The sequence below is a fragment of the Chrysochloris asiatica genome, unplaced genomic scaffold (assembly GCF_000296735.1).
Source record: "Chrysochloris asiatica unplaced genomic scaffold, ChrAsi1.0 scaffold00061, whole genome shotgun sequence".
NCBI lineage: Eukaryota > Metazoa > Chordata > Mammalia > Afrosoricida > Chrysochloridae > Chrysochloris > Chrysochloris asiatica.
The window spans coordinates 11,612,232-11,623,849 of record NW_006408579.1 but is presented as its reverse complement, the minus strand read 5'-3'; the positions used below and the strand labels follow the sequence as shown (position 1 = coordinate 11,623,849).

At 41.9% G+C, this 11,618-nt stretch overlaps 1 protein-coding gene across 4 annotated transcripts in view; it reads right to left on the bottom strand.

The window, feature by feature from the left end:
- ZBTB20 (zinc finger and BTB domain containing 20) overlaps positions 1-11,618 on the bottom strand; it is a 601,757-nt gene that overhangs the window by 21,020 nt on the left and 569,119 nt on the right. For all 4 annotated transcript variants that reach the window (XM_006864167.1, XM_006864166.1, XM_006864165.1 and 1 more), the window contains one exon: positions 6,417-8,021. In XM_006864167.1, coding sequence (XP_006864229.1) covers positions 6,417-8,001 — 1,585 coding nt within the window. In that variant the 5' untranslated portion in view covers positions 8,002-8,021. The remainder of the gene's footprint in view (positions 1-6,416; positions 8,022-11,618) is intronic.

Below are 11,618 nucleotides of genomic sequence, written 5' to 3'. Positions count from 1 at the left end.
CCTAGGGTCCTAGCTTAGACTATAAGACTGTCTAGGAAAAACTCCCTGTGGAACTTACCCTGTATTCACAAAACATCCCTGACTTCAGTGGCTACTACAATATTTTGGTATTAAATAAAATTGTGGAGAGCTCAGGTAACACCATTCATATTATCCAATCTTTCTTACAGCTTTATGAGTGGGGCAGATAGTAACATCTTCAGACGACATTGTCTTCAAATAGAGAGATTTGATACCCTTAAGGGTTACCCATCAAGGCAGTAATGACTGAGCCTATAGTATCAACCCATTCAGAACATCTCCCCCATCCTTTGTCAGCAATATCTTGCTTTCTGGATTATGCTTCAAAATTTATGTTGCTTATGAAACATATTTGTTAATTTTATAGCATTTACAGTTAAGTGCTTTCATAGAAATTATGTTATTTGATTCTCAGAGCAACCAAGTAAAGGACTATTCAGATCTGTAAGTTACATGGTAAAAACTGAGGCTCCGATTGCTTTTAGAACTTACCTAAAGCCACTCAGCCAGTAACTGGTAAATGCAAGCCTTTCTGACTACAATTGGCTGGATTCAATTAGTAGCTCAAGCTAAATAAGAATCATCATATAGTTATCTTGATCTCACTATTACTACTGTATTATTTGTTATATTACTACTACTGGTACATCTATTAACATTGGATTCATAGAGAAAATACCTGAGTTTCTTAAAGGAATGAATAAATTTTATTATATGTTCAGAGGATATTAATAGACTAAAAATAGTCACCAAGGGACTATTGATAATATGGTTCAGAAAAAGGCCATGACATCTACAGATGTTAGTAAAGAAAACACAAGTAGGAACAGAGAAAGTTATACAATATATTCTCTAACAAAAGGAAAAGGAAATAGAGAACTTTAACAGCCTTGCTGAGAAAAAGTGTATATATGTATAAATCCCTTGAACTAAATTCTCCTGGAAAACATGTTCACATGTTTTTGAGCATTCATTCAGCAACTCATTTAAAAAAAATTTGCTAGGCAGATATATATTATAAAGTATAGATTCCATATGTGCTATTCTATGGATTTTAAGGAAAGAAGTCCTAAAATGAGTCTTAAAAAAGAAATCTGCAACTTGATAGGGTTGCCAAATAAAAAGAATAGTTCACTAAGTTGAATTTTAATTTCATATAAACAGTGGATGGAATCCTGGTGAGGTGCTCTGGGCTAATAACGCTGGACTGTAAAGTTGGTTTGAACCACAAAGTCAAGTTCAAGCTCACCAGGTGCACCTCAGAAACCATTTGCAGGGTCACTATAGATCAGAATTGACTTGACGGCACTTAACAACAACAGCAATAAATAGTCAATTTTTTTTTTATAAAAACAATGATTTTTTTTTTAAGCATGTTTATGCCTCAATTGTGACATGAGACATATACTAAAAATATACTTGCTGTCTATGTGAAATTAAATTTTAACTGGGCATCCTGTATTCTCATTTGTTAAATTTGTTAAACTGTACAATTAAGAGGCAAATAAGTACTCCAAATGCCACCCTAGTAATTTTTTATATTATATGTGCTATTTTGTTATACAGAGTTAAGGTGAGAGCAAATAGAACATGGTATTTAAAACATATTTATATTCTTGGAGAAAGAATATATACACAAATAAGTATGTCTTTTTGTACTATTTTTTGTGGGGATACATCATAAAATAAACAACTCTGAAAATAAACCACTTATCTTTTTGGAAGTGATCAGGTATTATCAGAGAATTATTCATATATTTATTGAGTGCCTGTTATGTGCAAGGTAATAATGTGGTGTGCATTGAAGTACAAGGCATCTACATATATACGTGTGTGAGGGTGTGTGCATATGTGTAACAGTGTCTGCTCTCACAGAGTTTATGTTCTAGTGAGAAAGTGTATAATGATAATACAAGTAAATACTGCTATGTGCCAGAAGACATACATTTATTGAGGTTGTTTGAATGACTTAGTTCACCTCTCTCATATGTGAGATATTTGCTTCCATATTTAAGTTATATTATTACAGGTTAAGTAGTTACTGTAACTCTGACATACTGTTTCCAAACACACAGATTCTTATTAGTGGAATTTTAGAATGTTATGTAATAAAAGAAACCTAATGCTACCCATCTCCTAGCCACCCAGGCTCAGCCCTCTAGGAGAGGGATTCTCAATTTTAGCATGTGCTTCAGAATCACCAGGAACCCAACCCACAGTACCAGTGGAGGGGTTGTTAAATCATCTAGGCTAATGCCCCAGAGTTACGCAATGAGCTACTAATTCAAAGATCGGTGGTTTGAACCCACCAGCTTCTCTGGAGAAGATAAGGCAGCCTGCTTCTGTAAAAATTTACAGCCTTGGAAACTCTATGGAGAAGTTTTATTTTGCCCTATAGGACTCCTGATGTGGTGCTGGAAACTAAGCACTGGACCGCAAGGTCAGTTTGAATCACAAGGTTGGCAGGTCAAACTCACCAGCCACTCCTCAGAAAACCTATATAGTGTCTCTAGGCCTGGGAACCGACTCAATGGCACTTAACAAAAAAACAAGGTTGCTATGAGTTGGAATCAACATGAGGGCAGTGGGATTACCCTAAAGTTTCTGATTCAAGAGGTTTGGGGTGAACTTATTATTTTATATGCTGCCTGTATTGGAACCACGTTTGAGAAGCACTATTCCAGGGAGTCCTAGTGTGGTACTGTAGGTTGCTGTGCTGGACTGGTTCAAGCTCACCAGCTGCTCCTCAGAAACCCTATACAGGATCGCTATGAGTCGGAACCGACTCCACAGCACTTAACAAGAGTTCTGTGCTCCTGGAAGGTTGTGAGGTCCCATGTTAAAAACAATGTTTTCCTAAGAAATTGAGAAGTACTTTGCTTGGAGATATGGGCCATGGTAAATCCAGGCCCTAAAAGAATTCCATATCTCAGGTAGTTCTCCTTTTGAAGATCTGAACCAGTTGCTCTAACTTTATTAGTTATGGACCCTTTCAGTAGCACAAAGTCCACACTGCCACTGCCAAATAATTCTGGGGTGAGAGAAGAGTGTTGCTTCTTTTAAATGACAAGCAAGAGTGATATATGTACATTATTAACTATTTCCAGATGTGGCCATATTTTACACATATCAATATATTGTTTATTGAGGACCTTCAATAAGGTTTATAGTTTCTTAGGTATCTGATGACCACATTTGTAGCACAACTCAAATTTATAAAATGACTTTACTTCTAGATTTTGCATTTGTGATGTCTACATGTACAAACCCATTGCTGGCTTTCTGGTGGGCAAATCTAGCTATTTGGGTTAACTACGGAATCTTGCATTGGAGAAATGTATTTGTGGATGAAAGACAATTTTTGATAGCACAATGAAAATTTTGTATTATAAATATAGAGGGTTATTTCAATATATAATTTAATCAAGTGTGTGAATTTGATATCCTATATGCACAGAAGCGGAAAGTCAGATATCTTTATCGATCTAAGAACAGTAGTACAAACTTTGACTAATGAGACACTTCTACAAATGATTATTTTTTTCCCCCTCACCCTTAATCTGATGGTTTGTAAGACTCAGAAGATGAAAGGACATAATATATGTGAGAGCATTCTGTGAACCATGAATTGTCACATAAATAAAAATATTGCTATTGGATTTACTCACCTAATAATGATGATAGCCACACCACATGGAAAATTACCCTTGCCTGAAATCAAGTTATTATTGTAGTGACTCACAACTACCTGGTTTTCTTTCTAAATCCAGTAGTGAATCACTATGTTTATTTGGAGGTATAAAATTATCATCTTTAAGAACAACTGATTCACATGAAGATGCACATACTGAATTACATAACGTTCCAATTTAAGCAGAACTGCAAAGAAGGCAATGTTCATCTTAAGTAATGTTCTCTTTCTATGGTTCACTGCTATGCTGGCTCCTTTGTTGCTGTCTGTCCCTTCTACTTCCCAATTTAAATTCACCTGCTTTGTCTTAGCCCTCAGATTCCTGACCTGAGAAACAGGTTCTTGGAGACACTAGTTTGTTTCCAGGTATCATAGTTTTCCTTTTTCTCAGGCAACTTAATTGCTATTTAACAGAGATAATTTGGAAACAGAGGTTTACCAGAAGAGTGACATTCATGTGCATCACTGGGGGTGGATAATTTTAGGACCCAGAGAAATCTATGTGGAGCCATATCTTACAGGTAGTCACTGATACGGAACAGCATTGGTGGCATTCCCACTCTCTGGGTGGTGTGGTGCCATTATGTAGCTAGGAAAGAGCACTGGCTGGGAAATCAGAAGATCTTGGATCTAGAATCATAGTATCAGTGGGTAATACCCCATCTTGCCCAACACCCATCTGATAAATGAATTCCCTCCATCACATTCCTACAGAATGATCATCCAGTCTTTCCTTGCACACTTCTAATTACTGGGAACTCACTCCCTTTGGAGGCTATCTATTCCATCTTAATGCAGTTCAGACTGCTGGCAAACTTTTTCTTTTATTGAGTTGAAAATAATCTCACTAGAGCTTCCAATCATTGATCCAGTTCTATCCTTAGAGTCAAACAGAATAATACACTTCATGTGTCCTTTTCCCAAGTATTTTAAGAATAATAATCTAACAACAACAATAATAACTATCATTTATAAAGTGTTTGCAATGTGACTGGAACATTCCTAACAACTTCACATATACATTTATTTAACCCTTGAAGTAGCACTGTAGGGAAGGGTGCTTTTGTTTTTGTTAAGTGCTGTTGCGTTGATTCTGACTCATAGTGACCCTGTATAATGTTTCTGAGGAGCAGCTGGTGAGTCTGAACTGCCAACCTTTCAGTTCAAACCAGCCTTGGGGTCTACTGCGTATCCTACAGTGCCATATCACTATTATCTCAGTTTTATGGAGAATTAACTTGATGTACAGAAAGGTTAAGTAACTGACCTAAGCTAACAAATTGTTGTTGTTGTTAAGTGCTGTCAAGTCTGTTCTGACTCACAGCAAGCCTGCATAAGGTTTCCAAGGAATGGCTGGTGGGTTTGAACCACTAACCATGCGATTAGCAGTCTAGTGCCAATCCTAAAGAACCACACCAGGACTCACTGACTATATTGTTGTTAAGTGCCATTGAATCAATTCGAACTCACAGTGACCCTGCATAGGGTTTTCAAAAAGCAGCTGGTGGGTTTGAACTGCCGATCTTGTGGTTCACAGTCCAGGGCTGATCCACAGCACCACACCAGAAGTTCCTTAGGTGGTGGTGGTGGTGGTGGTGGTGGTGGTGGTTATGTGCCGTGGAGTCGGTTCCGACTCATAGCAACCCTGCACAGGATTTCCAAGGCTGTAAATGTTTATGGGAGCAGAAAGCCTCATCTTTCTCCCACGGAACACTTGGTAGTTTTGAACTGCTGACCTTGAGGTTTGCAGCCCGATTCATAATGCTAAGCCTAAATTCACATCCAGTCAGTCTAGGTGGCATTGTAGGATATGCACTGAACTGCAAGGTTGATCTGAACCATAAGGTGGTGGTTCAAACTCACCAGCTACTCCTTGGAAACCCTACATAGGGTTGCTAAGAGTCGGAACCAACCTGACAACACTTAAAAACAACTGTTTGGCTATAGAATTCAAGGTCTTAATCACTATAGTATACTACCTTTGGTACTCAAATAATTGAAAATGACATGTGGTACCCTGAGTCTTATCTTCTGCAAGCTGAACATCCCTAGGACCTTTAACCATGGCTTTGTGTTCCTTCCTTATCCTAATGAAGCTCCTGTGAATGTGTCCTAGTCAATCTACAGTTCTTTTCTAAGGTAGCTTCTAGAGCAGACTGTTGACTCTGGATGTGGAAAATAGCTAACTATCAATAGAGAACTGAGTGAGTCTATTACTCCTCCTCATTTCTGGGACCATGAATGCAGCTTACGTTTGCATTTGCTGTTTTGTGGTCTTTTCATATTGATGATTCATACAGACTTACAACAGAATAAGACTCTTAGCCATTTTCTGTCTGTGCAGTTTTGGTGACTGGAATATATGAATGACCCCCAAGGACTCCTACAGCTCTAAACACTTAGGAACTAACAATGTACCACAAACGTCAATGTCTATGAGGGATATTATATCTGAAAATTCTTTATCAGGCTTTCCTTTTTGGCCTTTCTCCATCAGGGGTTTCTCTGATCTTGTCTTTGGGTGACAGGGTGCTATGTTCCTGAGATGTGGGCACATTTGGGGTTCTAGAAGATAGTTTGTGCTGGAGTCTCTTTAAAACCTGAGAGGTGACTCCAAAGCTTCCCTCCCATCTGCTGTCTGGCTCCTCCCTTCCCCAATCCCCTCAGGCTCCCTGCACCAGACCTCCTGTGAGCCTGTACTCACCTGTGTGAACGAACATGTGCTTGACGTAATTCTGTTTGGCCGTGAAAGTCTTGTTGCAGAGAGTGCACTCATAAGGCTTTTTTTCGCCCTGCCCACTAGCTGTGCTGTGGCCTGCGGATGGGGCCAGGGGCTGTGGCGCTGGCAGCTGTGCAGTAAAGGTCGACAGGCCTGGCTGGGACACTGTCACAAACTGGGTCTGCTGGCCTGTCAGGGGCTGCGGCAGGCTGAAGAGGAAAGGCTTGGGGCCACTGCCCGCGGGCTGGGTAGTGAAGAGGGCTGGCAGGTAGGTGTTGCCGGCTGTGCCAATGACCTGTGTGTTGCTGGTCAAGGTCAGAGGCATCCTCAGGTTGCTGGTGAGGGTTTCTGTCTGGCGTAAGTAGAGCTGGGTACTTGGCAATGGCTGCCCAATAGACGTGTTGACAGAAGGCTGCTGCAAGATGCTCTTGTCGGAGCTGTTGCTGACAGTAATGACCGTGTTCTCCATCTCCACTTCATTGCTTCTCTCTGGGGTAGATGCACCTGTCTCTAGCTGGTGCGGTGGCGGGCCTCCCTCAACAGAGGCTTCTGTGGCTTGCTCAGGTTGGGCGGGCTCAGTCTGGCCATCCCGTGCTGCCCCGGCCCCGAACTGCTGCTCCACCGAGTCGGGCTCGGTACCTATGGAGGAGCTGACGCCCGAGTCAAAGCTCTCACCCTTGGGCTCACTCTCAGTGCCCTCGGCCTGGTCGGTGTCTTCCGTGCACTCCTCGGACTCGTTACGCTCCAGGATCTGCACTCTTTGCTGTCCGTAGTAGTCATAATCGTCCTCCATCTCCTGCTTGATGTGGATGTTGCCCACTAAGGTCTGGATGCGCACGGGCCGGGGCTGCTTGCGACAGTGCGTGGTCTCGGGTGTGGTGGACAGGTAACGCTCCATTTGCTGCGAGCGCTCATGGATACGTGTTATCCAGCTGGGGTCTTCCATGTGGTGGTCACGGGGCAGGCCAAGCGCTGTCTCGTGGTGGCTAACCACTGCACCGCTGTAGAAGGAACGCTCGCCGCTGCCGTTCTGCATGGAGCACGCGTAGAGCGCCGAGTAGATCCTGTCCACGCTGTGCTGCGAGTGGCTCTGCAAGTAGCCCGACTCGGTGTCACTGCTCTGACCCGATGTGCCTGACTCGGGAGTGCCTCGTGGTGTGTCCTGGCCCGAGTCCTGGATCCCAGGGAACACATCGCCCACATTCTGCGACACGATGCGCGTGCACTCGTCGATGACAGTCTTGATCTGCAGGATACTGGCAGCCGTGAGGATCTGCAGGGCTTCCGACTGCGAGACGCGCAGCACACCGCTGTACATGAAGTCAATGAGCTTTTGCACAGACTGCACGGACACCACTGACGGGATCTCGATATCGCTGTAGCCCAGCAGCAGCTTGTCCTGGAAAAAGGGGCTGCCGGCGGCCAGCACGCAGCGGTGTGCACGCAGCATGCTCCCGTGGATGCGCACCGTCACGTCACAGAAGTGGCCACGGTTGCGCTGCTCGTTGAGGGTCTCGAGCACGGAATTGCTGAAGTTGTGAAGGTTGATGCTGTGAATGCGCTCGGTCATCCCCTTGCAACTGATGTCACCTGTAGCACGGCAAGACAGACAAAACAGGGTATGGATCAGAGCTGGCTGCCGCATTCCTCATACCTAGGCTAGGGCTCAGCCGGATAATGTTCGTGGCTTTCAGAAGCACCTTGTAAACCAAAGCAGGACTCTCTAGGAGAAGGGCAGGAATCATCCACAAGACTGATGGCCTAATGAAACAAAGCCATGACCTTTCCCAAAATTCTGTCCTCAATGCAATAGCTTATTTTGGGCATTGAGACCATATTAATCTTAGCCCAGAGTTTCAGCTAAGGTGGTCAGTTTTAGCAAACAAGAACAGATAGACAAATGGAAATCTTGTTCTTATGGACCTCACTACCTATGTAAAGAGCCTGTGGGAAAGCTTAGATTCCTCCCCTCCCCCCCATGGAAATTCCTTATGTTATTCACAGGTAACAACAATCTTCATAATTAAAAAATAAATTCCCTCTCTATTAACTCATATAACGCATGCCATTGGACCATAGTGTCAAACGCTATATGTATGCAAACATTCTTAGAAAGTTCAACTCAGACTAAGATATCCACCAAATAGCTACTAACAAGTTTTCCGGTAGATGGAGGGCTACCATGGGCTGACTGACTACAGGGGCACTCACTCTCTGCTTTCTGGATCTACACAATCTTGCTGTCATTGGCAGTCTGCTTACACATTTTCTAGAGTTGCTATGTGTGATATGGTTGGTTTTCTGAAGTCTCTTAGGCTTTAATGAAAGAGGAGCCCTGGTGGCATAGTGGGCTATGCGTTGGGTTGCTAACTACAAGGTCAGCAGTTCAAATCTACCAGCCACTCCAGGGGAGAAAGATGAAGCTTATTGCTCCTGTGAAGATCTACAGCCTAAGAAACCAACCCTACACAGGGTAATTATGAACCAACCCAATGACACATAACCACCAACTGATTAAGAAGGAATGCTAAAAAAAAAAAAAAAAAATCAGATATAGCAGCATTGCCACTGGAGAGTAGTGTTTACCAGGTGACCACATTTATCATTCAAATAAGGCACTTGGAGCATGAAAAGGAGTACTGTTAATAATTAGGCAAGGACAGCAGGTGTAAACCATGACAGGGCTATATCAAGAAAAGTCAAAAAAGAGACGATGACGTGGAGAGATGGAGCAGCTGGGGACTTTAGACCCCAGAGAGGGAGAGGGGCTGTGTGCTGATGACTGGGGTGCAGGCTTGTAGTGTATACCTTTTGGTTGGTTGATGATGCATGGAGGGGATTGTAACCATGGCAATGAAACGCTATACGATAGGATGAATGTAAAGCTAATGTTCTCCCATGTAAACTATCTCATAATTCACAATAAAACATAAAAAAAAAAAAAGTATTGCAATTAGGGTTCTAGTTCATACATGCACGGCTACAGAGAAGTTTTCTCGCTAATACACTTGTCTTAGTTCATCACTGTGCCTTCAACAACAAGGTCCAGTTAAAACAGTCAACTCCTGAGAGCATCTCCTAAGCCAGTTACATTCAAGGCAGAGACTTCAGCTCAGAAGGTTATGGAGATTGTTTCTTAGGATAGATTTTCTTGAGGGACACAGGACTACCATAGGAGTTTATTAGAAAGAAGTTTTAAGGCAATGGAAAACTACACTGGTGAGAAAAAGGCCAGAAAATTTTTGCTGAGGAATTTTTCCCCATCACAATGTACCTGCTAATTCTTCAAGGGTAGCAGAATCTCAATGAGAAATCTTACTCACCCACCCTACAACCTTGATTTTGCCCCTTCGGACTTCTTTGTGTTCCAAAAACTCAAATAACATTGTAAAGGAACACAATTTGAATCCCGTGAGGATGTCCAAACTGCTGTTTTGTTGTAGTATAGATAGAAAAATGCAGAATTCTTCAGGAAAGGGTTGTTGTCGTTGTTAAGTACTATGGAGTCAGTTCCAACTCATAGTGACCCTGCACAGGATTTCTGAGGCTGCAAATCTTTATGGGAGCAGAAAGTCTTATCTTTCTCCCGTGGAACAGCTGGTAGTTTCGAACTGCTGACCTTGAGGTTAGTAGCCCGATTTGTAACCATGGAAATGCTACCTTTAGAAGTGTATAGATCAAAATGGAGGATATGTGGAAAAAATAATAGACTCACAATTTTGATGTTTTTGTTTAATAAAGTATTCTATGATTTTGTAGAAATGCTTTTTGACTTGCCTTCGTATGATCATTGTAGGTAATAACCACAAGTATCAAACTGCTGCTCCCAAAAGGAAAGCAAGATACAGCTATTTGGAGACTGTGGGTGGTCTGAACCATTACTACAAGTATACTTCAGGGTGTGCAGACACGGAATAATGGTGGTAGCATTTGGATAGCAGACTAAGAAAAGAACTAAGTCTAAGTATTAAGCTTATTTCTATCTTAGTCTACTTCACATCTCTGATGACTTAAAAACATTTCTTATCTACTAGCTATTGAATTCCTCAAATCTTATCTTCACAACTTCTAAGAGATCAACTTGGGAAAGAAAGAGCAGTGGGCTTCCAAAACGAGGTGGCCGAAGTATTGATCACTGGCCTGGTACCTATATCAAGAACTTTGTAAGACAGCTAGCTAGCTACCTGGCCAACTAGTTAGAAGAGATCCATATTTGTATCCAATCCAAAGAGAGGTGACCCAATGAAGTGTGGAAATTATTAAACCATATCATTAATATCACACACAAGTAAAATTTTAATACAGACAATTAAAAAATGGCTGCAACAGTAAAATGACAGAGAACTGACAGGTTCAAGCCAGATTCAGATGAGGACTTAGAATGAGGGATATCACTGCTTATGTCAGATGGATCTTGGCTGAAAGCAGAGAATACCAGAAAGATATTTACCTATGCTTTATTGACTATGCAAAGGCTTGTGAGTGTGTGGATAATGATAAACTATGGACAACATTGTGAAGAAAGATTATTCCGGAACACTTAACTGTGCTCATGGGGAACCTGTACATAGGCCAACAGGCAGTTGTTCAAATAGAACAAGGGGACACTGATTGGTTTAAAATTAAGGACAGTGTGTGCCAGAATTGTATTTTTTCACCATACTTATTTAATCGTTATACTGAGGCAAAGAATCTGAGAATCTGGATTAGATGATGAAGAAACGTGGCATCAGAATTAGAAGAAGACTGCACTATGCAGATGATACAACCTTGTTTGCTAAAAGTGAAGAGGAACTGAAATATTTACTGATGAAAATCAAAAGCCACATCATTCGGTATGGGTTACACCTGAATGTAAAGAAAAAAAAATCCTCACCACTGGACCAACGAATTGTTGAGTCAGTTCTGATCCATAGTGACCCTGCATAGGGTTTCCAAGGAGCAGCTGGTGAGCCTGAATCACCGACCTTGCCGTTCAAACAGCTTTGCAGTCTGGTGCATTAATCCACAGCGCCACACCAGGACTCCATGAATAGCATCATGATAAATGGAGAAAAGACTGAAGTTGTTCAAGACTTCATTTTTGTTTGGATCCCACTATCAACATATTGTCAGGAGGGACCAGTTGCTGGAGAAGGATATCATGTTTGGTAAGGTGGAGGGTCAGAGAAAAAGAGGAAGACTCCC